General features: G+C 40.6%; 1 protein-coding gene across 1 annotated transcript in view; it reads right to left on the bottom strand.

Annotated features, from left to right (window-relative positions):
- Window positions 1-576: 576 nt before the first annotated feature.
- Window positions 577-17,055, bottom strand: part of LOC133463362 (calcineurin subunit B type 1) — a 33,211-nt gene continuing 16,732 nt past the window's right edge. The window contains exons 2-6 of the mRNA XM_061744865.1: window positions 16,933-16,972; window positions 5,727-5,903; window positions 4,601-4,660; window positions 4,180-4,364; window positions 577-2,942 (exon numbers count right to left, since the gene is read on the bottom strand). Of these exons, the coding sequence (XP_061600849.1) occupies window positions 2,895-2,942; window positions 4,180-4,364; window positions 4,601-4,660; window positions 5,727-5,903; window positions 16,933-16,972 (510 nt within the window). The 3' untranslated portion in view covers window positions 577-2,894. The remainder of the gene's footprint in view (window positions 2,943-4,179; window positions 4,365-4,600; window positions 4,661-5,726; window positions 5,904-16,932; window positions 16,973-17,055) is intronic.

Genomic DNA, 17,055 nt, shown 5'->3' with positions numbered 1-17,055 from the left:
TTATAATTTGTGGGCCAAATCATACAATCATGTCCTTTTTGCTAAACCCAACTACCAGTATTTTATGGTCAAGTCATTTATTGGAGGCAATTATTTCTCAGATATCGTGTATTTTGTAATTGAAAGGTTTTTATTATACAGATTTATGAAGTAGGAAATTCTACGTTTCTAAAACACCCACATTTTGGGTTGAAAGTAAGTAAATAAGTTTTCACATCCAACAGCTCAGGTGTCCTTTACTGCATGCATGCCAGGTACTGGCCCTCACCACATTTAAAATAACACCCTTTTCAATAGGTTGCCAAAAGATGCTGCATCTTAATTGAGAAGTTTTTTGTGATTGTTTAATTTGTACATCAAGAATCTTGAACAGTAAGTATACAGGAAAAATAAACATTTTCAGTGAAACCTGATTCCTGAACTGGGAACCTGTTGATGCGTCAGACAACACTTATGACTGAATTTAAATTATGTTGACATAAAAAATAAAATTGGCAACTTTATCGTATTTTTCTATTTGATGCGTCAGCCAAAACTTCGTTTGTTTTTTTCTTTAAAAAAAAGGAAAAGACAATCTTTTTACTTTCAACATTTCAAAGTTTATTTAAATTTTATTTCATTTTCATACAGTATCAAGTTTCCAACAGTCCCACAGCATAAGATGCAGCATGCAGAAAAAAAAGAAAAGAAAAAAAAAAAGGTTCTCAAACTTAAATCTTTTCAGATATCCCCACACAAACTAAGAAGAACCCAAGTCCCTCAGAGAAAAGTAGCACTTACAAACTAAAGCGCGGTCTGAACTATACAGAGAACAGAGAGCCAGAACTGCATTTAACAAATACTTATATACAAAAGAAAGAAAGAAAACAAAAATTCCCCTTTAAGCTGAGTACAGTGTGTGGCAGTTTGAGACAGGATCAGATATGCAACTTTTACTGGAATCGAAGCATCTCGCTGATCCGGGTAAAATACAAAAAGTTACATGTAGTTCAGTTCATTTGGATTACCTCTCATAATATGTGTACATTTACCAAAGTTTGGCAACATCCATATTGTATACCGTTAAATTCTTAAATATATTAACATCACCATCCATGTGTAAACAAGAGGATTATTTCAAAAAATTGATCTACATGCACAACAAAAAAAATAAAATATACTTCCATGTCATGCAAGCACAGGGAGGCCCAAGCCGTGCAGAGCTTCGGGATGGGGACAACAGAGCACTCTGGGTCGGACCCAAAACTCCCGTTCAAACCAGCAGTTGGCCTCCAAAGCAAAAAGAAAAATCTGTCCGTCTACAGTACAAAGCATTTTACTCTTAGAAATGACTTTTTTTTTTTGTTGAATAGTTTTTTCCTGCCTGTTGGTGTTGGCAGGTGTGTAGGGAAGCAAATGAGGTGGTTGTGACAGAAAAAAAAATAAAAATAAAATAAAAAGAGGGAGAGGAAGCCAACTTTTGAAATGTACATGTTCCAAATAAAACAAAACCAAAAAAAAAAAAAAAACTACTAAAGACTACAATGTACAGTCGACCCCACTGTGCACAGATCATGCTAACATGTTAAGATCTTAAGTGTTTGTGTTGCGCTGGAGAAAACTGCGACCCGTCCTGTGCTGCACTGAGACATATTCAGAAGGGCGTTACGTTAAGCTGAGGCAAAACCTCCTCTTGCAGTTAGATAAGATGAGCACACATTGATTACCTAATATACACATATTTGTTAAAAAAAATGCTGCCTGCAGATAAGTCTCTTAAATTGCTTTATCCTTGCACAAACAGCACCTGACCTTACCGTGATCCACTCTCTTCGTTCTTGGCCAAGTTCATCCAGCCAGTACGTTAACATTAAATAAGAGTCTCAAAACGCTCGCTTCGGAGTTCAGAGCCACTATTTTCATTAAAGATTGTCCTATGGATGCACACTGTTGGATGTAAAATGCGTCTTCAAAAGTAAACCATGTTATCAGTTTGCAGCCACATTTCCTTTTTTTTTTTCCTTCCTTTTTTTTTATTTGGAAAGACATTTTCTTGGCATTAAACTACCTATAATTTCATGACTGGAAACGATTTCCAACAATATAAACACATTCAAAATTTTTAAATAAAATTAGCAATCTTATTACAAAAAAAAAAATAAAGATGAGAGCAGGTTTGCAGAGTGACTGGAAGCTTAACTGGTTCATTGAAAACTGCGCGCGAGTGAAAACTGAAAAGAGAAAATTTGAAATTTTTGTTTTGCATCTAATGACACGGAGCCGTGAGGTTGGAAGTGTCGCACGCTGGTTCGTCCGGTGTGCAAGACTGCGATGACAACGGGTAATAACTTGGACGGGTTTCTGGATATGTTCTGGTTGGCACTTCATACCCTACTTTCTAGAGGAACCGCAAGTCAAGTGTTAAACACATCACACACTTCCCCTTACAAGACAACCATAGATATACTATTTTTTTCTTCTTTATAAAAGACAAAAACAAAAAATAAATATCAAAAATTTAAAAAAAAGAAAAAAAAGGGATGAAATATGAACAAGCCAACCACCCTCTTCACGTTGCCCCCCCTCTTCCTCCCCTTCCTCCCCTCTCATCCAAAACTGGAGATGCTCTTGCAAATGACAAATGGATGTCCGTCAGTCTCTTAAAGTGCTACGACCGGGTTGTTGAGGACTTACAGTTCAATAACACTTCAAAGTTGGCTTCATGAGGCCTGTGGTTTTTTGAAAGAAAAAAAAAAAAAAAAAAAAGAGTGGCTTCACAGAAAGATAAAAGAGAGAGAATACTTCCATTGATTTACACACAGCGCATTTTGCCGGACGTCTTGAGCAGATCTTCAGAGATGGTGGAGAACGCGAGTGTCGAGGGCAAGGAGGGGGATTCAGCAAGCAGAGAGCGCTCACACGTCCACCACCATCTTTTTGTGTATATCGAGACCACCGACCACCTGGTGGAGAGAGCGAGGGGGAAAAAAAAACATCCAGTCATCAGTTGGCTGCTTCTACAAACCATGAAGTCAAGAAATATAAAACTGTCTCCCTAAACATCTAAGATGCACAAGGGTGCATCGAGTCTCTGCTACGGAGAGGATTCCCTCGGGTTCATGACAAAGTGCAAAGCCTGGAGACTAGAAAGGTCAGATCGGCTGACAGAAAACCTTGCAGAGCAGCATTTTTGAGGAAATTATGAAACTCTGGTCAACCTGAACCTGAAAGACAGCTTTGGAACAGCTCATGATCCAAATATACATCTATGAAACACGTGGAGACGGTGTGATTGCGCGAGCCTGCGTGGCATCCAATGGCACCGGGTCACGAGTGTTTACTGGTGATAAGACAGAAGCGGATACTCTGCTCAGATTCAGTCAAATACAACAAGCTGATTGGACGACACTTCAAAGTAGAGATGGACAATCGCCAAAAACCTACTGTGAAAGCAACCTGGATAAACGAGTGGAAAACTGAACTACAAACACAATTCTGGCTGCGACTCCTAGACTCTCCCCCTAGTTTGGACACAAATGTATCTGGAATAAAAGTGGAGGATCTAAATTTAACATCTGAATATACTGTATTTTAGTAAAAAGCTAAAAGTATCCTGGTTGTGTGTGTGTTCAGACATGAACGTGTGAGGCAGCACATATTCTAGTAGGGAAGGGCTGAGATCTTGGAGGTGTAAATACTATGTTCTTTAAATACCCATCTTCAAACAAAATCTATTTATAATCACCGTCTTTTTATTTTTACACTCTTTGGCATAACAGTCCTTAGACTGGAGCAGCGTTCCTCGAAGCTTGAAGTACGCAGCTTCTCCTGCGTCGTCCTGAAAACAATCTCCCAAAGGCCCACGGAGAGCCATTTTAGTTCAAGGCTCTGGAGATCCAGCTGTCAAACGCTCCGATGTCTGTCAGAGTCAGTAATGGAGCCAGAAAATGTCTTAGAGCAAAGCTGGTTCCTGTGGGACCTAACAGGAGACGACTTGGTGGAGAGGACGCGTGAAAAGGAGAACAGCCATCCTGTTCGAATAATTATCTTTGCCTCCTTGAGCTTGAACTAGACCTTGAATGCCACGTGCTCGCCATCTATATTGCACCAAAGCTCTTTGCCCTACCAAAGAAAACACAAAAAACAAGCCGCATCAGCAGAAATGCTCCCCATAATTCCCCCCAGACGGCTCCGACTTACTGCACAGAACTCTTCAAAGGATATCCTGCCGTCCCCGTCCTTGTCTGCATTTATTATGGTTTTGTCCACAATCTGCTGGAGCTGCGTGTCCTTCAGGTTGTTGCCAACCATCATCTTCAGGACCTGGAAGAGTTCGCCGTTGGAGATGTAGCCGTCCTTGTCCATGTCATAGATCCTGAAGGCGACTGTGGTGCAAATGGAAAAAGGACAAGTGTGAATCAGTTGTCCGGAGACACCGACCGAGCTACACAGTAGGGTAGTGATTTAAGGGGTGGAGGAGCGGTACATGGGAGACAAAGCTCTGTCTGCTTTTAGTCCAAAAGCAGCAGAACAAGCAGCTCTGCTCAGGGAGGCGCGAGACCTGGAAGCAGCACATTTACCTTCGGACAGGTAGTGTTAATGAGCATGCAGCTTCACTTACATCGCAGCTTCTGTTCTTTGTCTCCCTTGACGCTGAATTGTGAGACTCCCTCGATAAACTCTGAGAAGAAGATACAGAGGTCAGCTGAACAAGCCTTCGACTGTTTTTTTTTTGTTTTTAAATCAGACTTGACATTAAATAAAAAAAACATCAAACCAAGACAGTGGGATCAGATTTATTTTTTTCTTCCCCAAATTGAATCATTTATTTGTGAACACAGATCTGTCTTTCAAAGACGTCAGCATCTACGCAACAGAGGGTTTTCTGCACCAGTCACACTAAACTTGCATAAAATGACTAAATGTTATGACTAGGCCTGTGTTGAAAAAAATCGATTCTCATATTAATTCCTAAAAATCGATGTGTATGTCTAAAGATCGATATTTTTTTTTCTCATCATTACATTTTTGCCTGGTGAACTTTAATCCCAGTAGTTTTGGAAACTCCTGAACTAAACTTTTCTTTAGAGAAAATGCTGGACATTTCAGCTTAAATTTCTAAATGTTATATTAGTTCAATGACGTTCATATTATCTATATTTACTATAGCTTGTTTGGTTTCTCTGTTATCGGACACGGTTTGTCATAAAATACCTGAAAAATGCCGGGTGCTTCATGGCAAGCTGTGTGTCTGGTGACAGAATAAATCAGACAAGCTAAAATAATTTGTTTACTGCTTGAGCTGTTGCAATTTCTTTCTTTTTTTGCACTTTAAATGGATATTGAAATGCCTATTTGAGTTATTTATTTCACAATAATTATTGTGAAATTATTATTTCAATATATATTTTACAGTCATATAATCCAGGCAACACTAACCCAAATCAATATCGAATCGGATCCAATCAAATGGTGATAATCGATTCTGAATCTTAAGAATCGGAATCGAATCGATTCTTGACATTTGAATGGATCCCCAGCTCTAGTTATGACGTGAGGATTAGACATGACGCTGCTGTGAACATGAGAGCAGTAATTCAGGAATAACATGAACTCTAAAGCTTTGCATGAGCACCGTGACCAGTATTGTTGTAGTCTAAAGTTTTCCAAACAAAATGACAGACCAGAATACAGCAGCTGAATCATGTACCGGTAATTCTACACCCTGTCAAACGTTTACTGCATACCTTTAAAGTCCACTTCTCCGTTCCCATCCGTGTCGAATATGTCGATAACCCTTTGCACCAGCGGGTTCTGTTGCAGCTCCGGCAAGGACATGAACTCCTCCACGCTGAGCGAGCCAGAGTTATCTAGGTCGAGTTTCTTAAACCTCTTCCCTAGCCTCTTAATCTCATCAGCATCGACTGGACAAAGAGAAAAGACACAGAAGGAAAAGATCTGGATGAGATTTTTGTGTGTGAACATTCAGCTGATGTTTCTCTCCATCTTCTTGAATTTCATGATTGCAAAAATTGTGTGTTGTGGGTGGATGAACATGAGCCTGGCAGCCCTCTAATGCTACACAAGGACATGAGAGTTTAGGAAAATAAACAAACAAACAAGGATAGTGTACGGTGCATTGCTCCCCTGCAGCAATGTAAAGCGTATTTACATTGGAAGGAAAAGATTAACGAAGGCACAGGACATGTATACAGATATAAATGTCTCTGCAAACACCTGCATGAACCGTGGTCGTAAATCTGAGAGGCCAACACTTGCAACTAGGTCAATAAGAACATTTCTGGCTGACACACTTGAGCCGACTCCTCCAAACCACAAACCCACACTAAAAATAAAAAAACACACTATACAGTGTTTTGTGCTTCTCCAGCTAGATCTGCAATAAGAGCAAAAACGGTGAAAAAAAAGATCCACTTGCTGAACTGAAAATAAGACAGGAAACCAAACGTGACAATGCTGATGACACTGCTATGGATCCAAATTAAAAAAAACAAAGCAGTGGACAGGGATGAGGGGGGAACTCAAAAGGAAACAGAAGACATACAAGCAAATACAACTTTAGTAAACTTACAGCCTGTCTTGACTGATCCGTTTTTCTCAGAAGGCATTTGGATCTTTTGTTCCCCTGCCATCACAAAACGCTTCAGCTCTCTCGCCAGTAGCAAAGGAGTAATCCAAACGCAACAAGGCCAGTTTTTAATTACTATAACCTCATTTACCTACAGTCAGGTGATCACACTGGCCAACCACAGAGTATTACCTTACATGCTTTAATCTGGGGTCCTAAATGGCACAGTTATTAATCTTCATGCATTGTGACACGTTTATGAGCGATAGAACTCTGAACCAGTTCTGATCAGGTTTGTTGACCTTCACAAGGAAATCCAGTTCAGCTGGGTGACGACCAGCGATAAGGCTGAAAACTGAACTGAGGAATGGTGACTTCACAGAACGGAGCGGTAAAGAGAGAGCTTAGGTGAGATAAAAAAAACTGAGCTGCCAAGTGAAAGGCAGATGTGAAATGAGAATAAATAAACTTCAATCTCCTGGCCGTCAATAAGGAATATGCTTCCATGAAGAACACGACAGGTCACTGGTTTGAAGGTGCAACGGAGCAAATGCATTTCCAGTTCATGAGGTTGTTCTTTTAAAGTCATTGTATAAATATCTTTAACTCAGACTAACTTTCAATTTCCCAAATATCCAGTTCATTCCAATCCCATCAGATTAATCCCATATTATCCTGATAATTCCCATTTATTTCCATTAATGCCAAAGGAAAGTTTTCAACTTTGAAAATTCCCAGAATGTGTGAGTCTAATAATGAACTGTATGCTCTGGCTTGTACAGCCGGACATCAGGGAGAAACATTAGCCCCCCCCCCCCCCCCCCACCATTACATCTACTGTATAAGGCAGGTCCTGTTATCACACTAATACAATATTTTCTTATTATCACAAAGTCCTCATTCCACTGAAGCAAACAAGACCGGGATTTAAAGTTGAAACAACTGTTATGCAAACATTCTGCTTCTTATTACATGATGCAAGAAAGAGAGGGAGAGCGGTGGTTGTGGGTGGTGTTCTGGGTTTCAGCACTCAACCGTGCTGTGCTACATCAGCTCCATGAGTAATCCGAGTGCAAGTGTGGTGGAGGAGGAGCGGAGGAATGAGGGAGGGTGAGGAAGACGGGCCGAGAAGGAGAAAGTTGGGATGGCTGCAACCACAGTGACAGACTCTCCCCGTGGTTGTTAAATGATCAGCCTTTAGGAAAGGAAACAAAGAATCAAGCTGTCGGAGAAAGTTGATTGTGCAACTCAGTTGCACTTACAGACTTATTTGTAAGTTAGAATTACCTCAAAATTGTACAAAAATTACTGAATATCTTCATTAGTAAAAGCAAATGGACACTAGAATATTTCTGACAGTATTGGCATCGTTTACGTATGCTTTTGCTACTGTGACAGTCTTTAAAAATGTTTTTTTTTGCAACCGCATAGAAACCTCTTGCACATAATTCCTGGTAGTTTCTGCTAATCCCACACGGCTACACGTACAGGCTCTAAGAATTTTAAACATGACGTCATGCTTCTTTTTTCTTTCCATGTCCAATAGTAAAAGAAGTAGCATGGTACGATACAATTACTGGAGGTGCATCGGGTGCACAAAACCGACAGGAGCATTATATTTTGGTTGGGAGGTGGAATTAAAAACAAAAAGAGAGAAAAAGGAAAAAGAAGGAGATTATGCCTATTCGCCTGTCCAGTGAAATACAACAAGCTGACTGCTCCAAGTCGTGGATCCACTAACCACAATAGGCCTGTGTTGAAAAAAATTGATTTTCCGATTCTAAATCGATTCTCATATTAATTCCTAAAAATCGATTCTTATGTCTAAACATCGATTTTTTTTTTTCTCATCACTTTCGCCAGGTGAACTTTAATCCCAGTAGTTCTTCACTTCTGAAAAATGCCAGGTGCTTCATGGCAATATGTGTGCGTGGTGACAGAATAAATTATATAAGCTAAAATGATTTGTTTACTGCATGAACTGTTGCAATTTTTCTTTTTTGCACTTCAAATGGATATTGAAAGGCCTGTTTGAGTTATTTATTTCTTAGTTATTTCACAATAATTATTGTGAAATTATTATTTCACTAGTTATTTTACAGTCATATAATTCAGGCAACAGTTCAAAAAACATATTAAATCACACTAACCAAATCAATATCGAATCGGATCGAATCATGATAATCGATTCTGAATATTAAGAATCGGAATCGAATCGATTCTTAACATTTGAATCGATACCCAGCCCTAAACCACAATACATCCATTTAGCCAAAAACTAGGAGCAACCACTAACGAGGGAAAGTACCCACTGCAGCAAGGTCACTAGTGACATTTAACAGGAGAATTAATGAAATACTTAGGAAGTTCGAGCTTTGCTGTGCATTTGTACATGTTTTAACATTTAGATACTGGTAAACTACAGCTGTGTGCTTTTTAAAAACCTGCCGACTTTCGCCCTATGCATTTATAGCAAACAGTACGCTTCTGCATCCAATCACCATCTGTCATTGTGTATCCATTTTCCATAACATTTGCACATATAGTTTTCCCAATTAAAAGAAGAGGTTTCCAGATTTCTAGAAACGTCCATGCAAGCAAACAGATTCAAAATCTGAGAGGTATGTACACCACAGGGTGTCCGTGTCCACCAGGCTTGAGTTATCAGAGCCGAGCACGCTGCTGTCCTGTAACACAAAGCACTTTATCAGCAGCCTCCCGTTTCCTGCTCACAGCAGACGACACCAGCCGAGCCTGTACGCGGGACATCAATACTACCGATGGCGGGTGAAGCACGGTGCAGCCATTGTTCAAGAAAGCTTGTTGCACAGATAAACACGCCTTTGTCAGCATTTAAGTGCACGTATGAGAACACTGTTTATCTCTGATTCAGCCTCATCCTGTGGTTGTGGCCCTGCCCACATTCTGTGCAGGGCAATAAAAACCAACAGCAGCGTGCACCTCAGGGCTACCCTCTCACTCTGTTCACCATTAACTTTAATTACAGGGGCAATCCTCAGCTAACGGCAGAATGCCCTTTTCAGGGAGAGGTGGAATAACCTGTTCACTTATCTATGAGGAGCTCCACCTGAAGTTTAGTCTTACTTTTCACAAAATTTTTGGAAGGAAATAGAAACGAGACCCACTTGAATCCCAACTTAATCACAATGAAACAAAAGTAGGTCAACCCATAGCATTAGAAGTTGCAAAGACAACATATTTTTGTTGGTTAAGTGAAAATGTGTCTCTTAATCAGTTAAATTATCAGTATCAGAATCAGGTTTATTAAAGTCAGCTTAGAAAACTGTTTTTGACTTCGGATACACCGGCGGCGACACGATGGTATTGTGCGCCTGTTTTTCCAAGGGTAAATAAGGGAGAGATGATTGTATGCAGTATGCAGCACTGTTCCCAACTAAGCCAGTTATCCTTAGTTGTGGAGCTTTTTTCCTTTATCATGTCAATCTTTGAATGTTATATGCCAGGATTCAATCTAAGCCCATGAGCCCCATGTTTGACCAATCCCAGAAAAGTCTGCACACGTTCACTAATATTCTAATTTGTGCAGGAAGGTGCTCAATAGTGCAAATTTGATAGCATTCACTATACTAAACTTTCTGTTATGCTGATAAAAAAAAAAAAAAAAAAACATAACAGCCTTCTCACAGTTTGAGCCCCCTTCTCAGTCTCCAACTAACAAGTCACATAACTGCCAGTATTACAGCCCAGCATGGCACCCAGCTGACCCAAACAACACTTATGGCACATTTACTACAGCAGTTAGTCCAACTATGACATGGAGACCTTTCTGAAAACCGCAATAGTCAAGAAGAACAGATTGTAGAATTACATCATTGTTTAAGTGGCCAATAAATTCATGCGATTTGATTTTACAACCCTTATCTCATGGGATTATGCAACTCTTCAGTGTGTGTGCCCAAATTCCTCAATCATTAAGTAGCTTTACAAGTGCAGACTTCCCTCCCCCTTTATTGCAGCCAAAATCCTTTTAAAAAACAACAAAAAACTGAAATTACACGAAAAGAGTCATGGTTTACATCCAACAAGAAGGAAATAAACAAAACTAGAACTAACTGAATTTACAGGACAGCTTTGTGTGAGGAAGAAAGGCATGGCATTTTCTGTTTTGTTGTTTTTGTCGCCCCTCAACAACACCTGTACAAACAATCATAGAAAAACAGGCTGTGTTTGATATAAGATAATAGAGTTAATATGTTGTATTTTTAGCTTAGTTTCACACATTACCAATGCTTTTACAGAAAAATACTGAGGAAAATACTATAAACAGATGTGACCTTCAAAATGGATCCTGCCGCTGTAGCTCTCTGGCCTTCTACAATTCCTCCACTTACAGATGAGGAGGATGACGGTGGTGTGTTTTTAACAACAGCATTAAGCCACAAATTGTATGCTTGAGCCTTTGGCAGCAAACTGGCTTGATGTGGGCAATGGTGCAAACTCAGATGCTTAAACCTCCGTCCCGTGCAGCTGGTTTTACAGGATGTGAAGTATGATGTATTATGATGTTCTTGAGCAAAGATTCTTTAATGCACTGAAACTTTGAGTGCAGTTTGATTCAGCAAATGTATTTTTACACTTTTTTTTGTAATAAAAAATGATATCCTCAAACGTACCAATATCCAGGGTTTAATTTAACAGATTTTATAAGAAATCTTTCCCCAAAAAATTAAAATTCAATGAGTAGTACAGCATTCAGAGATATGCAAAGTCACCGTGCTAATGAGCAGCTCTGAGGGACGCCCGATGTAACCATGAGATGATTATGATGATCTCAAGTACTCCACCACAGAGCGCACACACATCTTTATAAACGCTGTATGCACCCGCAAGTGTTACTAGGCAACTGGAATCCATTAGCCCCCCAAAGTAGCCCACATACACACACACACACACAGAGGAACAACTCAACCATTTTTCAGGAGGTGAATGCATGAAAACGCATACATATGTAGATGTCACCCGCCCCTGAGTGCACACAGGAGCCAATCTGATAAAACATGGCCTGCGGTGCTGCATACAGTAGCTTGTTCTGCATTGGTTTTGATGTTTTAAAGCAACCGAGCCAGTTGGCGGGCTTCAAATTCCTGCAGATGAAGTCATCTGGAAATCTAAGTTCATTTGACCTATAGCAGGAAAGGCTAAGTTTTGCATGAAGAATCAGAAAGTTCATCACCAGTATTTTTTTTATTATATTGGCCTGCAACCACCTGTTCTGTTAAAGCCTGTGAAACCAGCCTGCTAGCTCCAGCCAACCATCAGAAAGCAGTGCAGCTGTGTTCACAGAAAAGCTGTTTTCCCCTCCCCATTCTTGTTTAATTATAAAAACGCAATGTTCCCAAAATGTCATTAATGATTGTGTCCTCTTAAGCATGCTTAGCTCTCACCCTGGACATTAATGGAGACATGTGACTCCATTAACACAGCAAACCTGAACAGCAGGGGAGGAGGGAGCAAAAAAAAAAAATCAGCTGGTGCTTTTCTGAAAACTACAGTCTAAACCCTGCCGTATAAAGCTCTCCAAGCACACAAGCTAAGGCATGAGGGGAAAATACACATGAGAAGATTGTACATGCGCGAGTTTGATGGATGACAATTCTTAATGGAATAACGAGGTTCTCGTCATTAAGTGTGGGTGGGGTGGGCGATATGACGATATTAGATCGTGGAGGAGCACAACATGAAGACGACCTTTCAAACTGCGGAGATTGTGGGATTGCATAGGACACATTCTATGGATCGCAGTTCTATGCTGATGCACTGACTCACCAGATGTCTTGACGTCGTCAACCTGACCAACCAATCATAGCAAATGACGGGCAGTTACACGCTTTCCTACCCGCCTCCCTGTTTGTGTAGCGGTAGCGCATGGAGAGCGATGGCTGAAGGCCAAACGGAGTTGGTCGCTAAAAACATTCCACCTCAATTATATGGAATTGGTTTGGATTTTCTGCAAGTGATCGAGCTAAAGTAAATGTGATTTGCAAAGTGTGCACTGAAACTGTTCGCACGTCATGTGGTAACACGACGAATCTGTTTAATCCCCTGAAGAGGAAGCACCCCAAGCTGAGAGCCAAACAGTGAGAGGCCCGCTGGTACCGCAGGCAGCAGGTAGCGTGAGACCAACACAGATAAGACATTTGACAAAGGCACTCCATATGATTAGCCAACCGAACGATGTAAAGAGGTAACAGAGGCCGTTACCGTTATCAAAGGATATGGTACAAAAATGAGGGGTTCAAAACACCTAGTTAAAGTAGCTGACCCGCAGTAGGAGCTGCCCAGCCGTAAATACTTTTCCAATAGTTTGTTTTTCTTTTTTTAATTTAAGATTGCAATAAAATCTAAATCGTGATTTAAAAATAAATAAATAAATAATAATAATCATGATATATTTTTGCTGTATCGCCCTAAGTGTGGGTGCAGTATCCATACTGGATAATACTACAGAAATAACATAAGAAATTCAAGTTATAGTCACCAATATGGGATTCCTAGTGGATGAAACAACCATTGTCTTGTTCCTTACAACCCATTTCACTTCATATATGACAAAAAGCCTTAGAAACACTTTTTACTTAACTTTTACAATCCCTCTAAAAAATTTGACTGCCAGTTTTTCTCAGTACAAGCTTCCATTTCTTCCTTTTTTAAAAAAATAAAAAAATAAATCCCATCTTTAGGACTAAACTTCCATCACATCATTACAAAGAGTTATACTTTCAGATTTTGTTTCTATTGCAATTCAGGTTCTTACAGGTGTCATGACAAACAAATTATGAATGCCATGTGGATCTATTAGAATAAAAGGCCAACATTAAAAAAGCAAAGATGACAGTTTGGAGCTGTGTAAGCTGACAAATTTTACTGACGAAAATGTTTAAGAAACTGTCTGCTGTTTTACACATCGTTTTTCTGGATTGCTGGTTTTTCTAAGCTGACTTTTGCTCAAAGTTTAACCATTCAGCATCAAATCCCAAACAGCAGGTTTCCATGGCCTTCCGAACTAACTAGAGTTGGTACTTCTGATTTTTTTTTCCACCTTTAAAAAACAGTCAAAAGTTGCCTTGTGGGGACCCAACACCCACAAAAGAAGCGGGCAACCCCAAAACAGCCCTTTAGCCGTGGAAAAAACAAGAATCTATTTTCAAGACAGTCCTAAATTCACATAATTATGTTTACGTTCATGCAATTAATGAATGACAGGATGATTCATTAAAGAACAAGAAGTTAAAACTTGCGTGTACAGTGTCAGCTGAAACATTTGGGTAAAAAACAGAAACTAGATTTAAAAAACCAAGCACTTTCTCGCAGTAAATAAAGAGATGCACACCTTATTGTTGACACTCCCTGAGCCTGATCTCATTTAGACCACAGGTAAGACGAGGCTTTACAGCCGCGTGTACGACAGAGGAGAACTCCACCACTCTGTGCATTAGGCTGATTAGTCTGGTGGCTCTGATAATGTACAGCTTGCCTGCATGAACCAAACTGAGGACAAAAGCAGGGCAGCACATTGATGTCCGTTTATTTATAGCTGTGCCGTCATCAGAAAACCCCCAACCCCCCCCCCACCGCCACCCCACCAACAGAGGCTCTGGCTCCCGCCCTCAGGGAAACCCCTAGCAACAAGAAACTCCAGCAAGCCGCTCGTTGATTATTTTGGGCAGCCACACACAGAGCTGCAATGCTTTCAGGCTTGCTGTTGGCTTTGTGTTGGGGTGGCAAGAGTGGAGGAACAGAGCACGCATGTGCATGCTCTTTAGCAAAAGTGTGTACTGCAAAAGGGCATGCGAGTGTGGAGCTCAGACACAGACTCAGTCTGGTTTGTGTGTCTAAATGTGCATGCCGTTACAAGCAGGCCATTAAGATTTTGCCCGATCTAAGCTCAATAAAGCCACCAGCAACGAGATACCGCATTGGCAAAAGGGTGAATCCCTTTAAAGATTCATCCCCTAGCCTGCCCTTATTTCACAATTAAATCATATAAAAAGGCAACACATTTAGAAAACGTCCTCGTCCAGCTGGATGAATTTCTGAGATCAGCATGTTGGAGCCCATTTCTTCCCAGCCAGTGCTCGCCTGTCCAAGCACTTGACGAACCCAACAGCTGCTCTGTCGACTGAGGGTAACAGAGACAGAGGAATACGGCCAAAGAAAGAACAAGATCTAGAGAAACGCAGAGTTACAGCTAGAAGTAGGAGTAATGTTTATTTCTGGAATTGAAAAAAGTTCCTCCGTAATACATGACAAGGACATCATTCCAGTATCTAAACTGTCAAATTCACACGCTAAAAAGTACCTGTAACGCTCTTAGTCTCGTAAATCATTTTTGCCTTAATGGACTAATTTGATTGAAACCAGAAACTGTCAATATTTATTGAACTAAATATTTTGATAGCTCAATTTCTTCTCCAAATAATTTCTTTCATGCTTATATGGTGCCTATAAAAAGAAAAAGAAAGTAGGACATAGGGCAGTTAAGGAGAAAGGGTTAAGACAAAAAACATTCAATACTGAACAGGACAAACCAAGCAGAGAGACAACTGGACACAGAAGTGGAATGAAGACCTTAAAAAAACACAGGACTGAATACAGAGATCCTTGATTAGATCACTTCAGACTGGGATCTTAAAAACTAACCTCCCCTGTCTTTAGTGACATAATCCCAAGGATGGAACGATGCCAGGCCGAGGTTCAGTTCCCCATGATGTTAAAGTAGAACAATATAAGAACGGAGAAGCCACAGCGTGTCTTTGCTCCTTTAACAAGACATGTCACTTAACATATGCTGTCATTTCTGAGTGTGTTGGCTGGGTCATTTAGCCGAAATGAGATACTTGGATTATATTTTAAGAATAAAATCGTATAAAGTCTGTTGTTGCACCAACTTAGGTTCCAACATATATTACTGAAATCTTCACAGGAACGTATCTAAATCCATTTCCTCTGAGAAATTTGCCTGCCTCTGCCTCCTACATGTGCTTCAAAACCGCAGTAGCAACAATATCAGCAGCAATTTTCAAAGACTTGATGTAAAAATTACTAACGGTGGATGAAGGATGAGACTAATCTAAACATGGACATGGTCCCCAAAGCCCACCTACACTACAGAGGGATCAGACACAGTCTCAGCGCTCATTAAACGCATGCGGCAGCGGACCCATTTTAACCTGGTTCTTAACAGCCTTCAAGTACAAAATGAGCCATTTGACAGAACTGGTGAGAAATCTGCATCTCTGACAACTACAGCAACATGGAGCTGATATTGTGCTCACGTATCATCAGGCAGCAAAGACGACGGATACCAGCAAAAAAGAAATGCAAGTCAGATCCTCAGCAACTCAAAGACAAATACATGTGAACATGAGCGAGAACACAGGACTGATTCAAAAATATCTTCACAAAAACATAACTTAATATATGCACACAAAGCAGCATTGGAAGCATCCTGCACTGTTTAAATGGAATGACATCATGCGTTGCCAAGATGAGCGCTGGTTTATTCCGTTGAGGCGACAGAGGAGGAGCTATGGGGTTGTGGGCCATTGCAACTGGAAGGGTCGTCCCAAGGCTGACTGGTCCTGAGGGGATGGGCCACGCTAAGCGTAATTGCTGACCTATTATGGATATTAAACAGCAAAGAGCCACATGTTCCTCGCCCAGGACTCGCCCAGTCTACATTCCCTCCTTCACCTACGGTCACGGGCTGTGGGTAGTGACCGAAAGAACGAGCAGCTGAGAGGAGTTTCCTTCATAAGGGAGAGCCCGTCTCCCTTAGAGATAGGGTGAGGAGTTCAGTTATCCGGGAGGGACTCAAAATAGAGTCACTGCTCCTCCACATTGAGAGGAGCCAGTTGAAGTGGTTCTGGCTTGTGGTGAGGATGCTCCCCAGACGGGAGGTGTTTAAGGCATGCCCAACTGGGAGAAGGCCCTGGGGAAGAACCAGGACACCCTGGAGAGATTAAGTCTCTCAGCTGGCCTGGGAATACCTCAGTATTCCCTCAGAGGAGCTGGAGGAGGTGGCCAGGGAGGGAGGGAGGCCTGAGCCTCTCTGCTGTCCCCGCGACCCCAACTCGGATACGTGGAAGTTAATGGATGGAAATTTGATTAAAAGAAAAAAAACAATAGCAATAAACAAATCAGTGGGCTTTGGGTTGCTGGCAAGTCCTGCTAAACAACTACTCATGTCAATCCCTGAAAAATATACATCTGAATGCATAAAATGCTTGGCAAGAAATACAATAAAAATAAAATCAGAAAAGATAAAAAAATAAGACAATAAAACCTAAAATAATTAGATTAAAAAGACTGAAGTTACTTACAATGTGAGCACATTTCCAGGGGGTAACTGGCTTCATTTCCCTATAAATGAAGGAAAGCAGAAATATCAATTAATTTTAAGAAACGTTATCACTGCAGATGTCAAACAGAAAAACACCTTAATT

The sequence above is a fragment of the Cololabis saira genome, chromosome 17, assembly GCF_033807715.1.
Source record: "Cololabis saira isolate AMF1-May2022 chromosome 17, fColSai1.1, whole genome shotgun sequence".
NCBI classification, from domain to species: Eukaryota; Metazoa; Chordata; class Actinopteri; order Beloniformes; family Belonidae; genus Cololabis; species Cololabis saira.
This window is presented reverse-complemented; position numbering and strand designations above follow the sequence as displayed.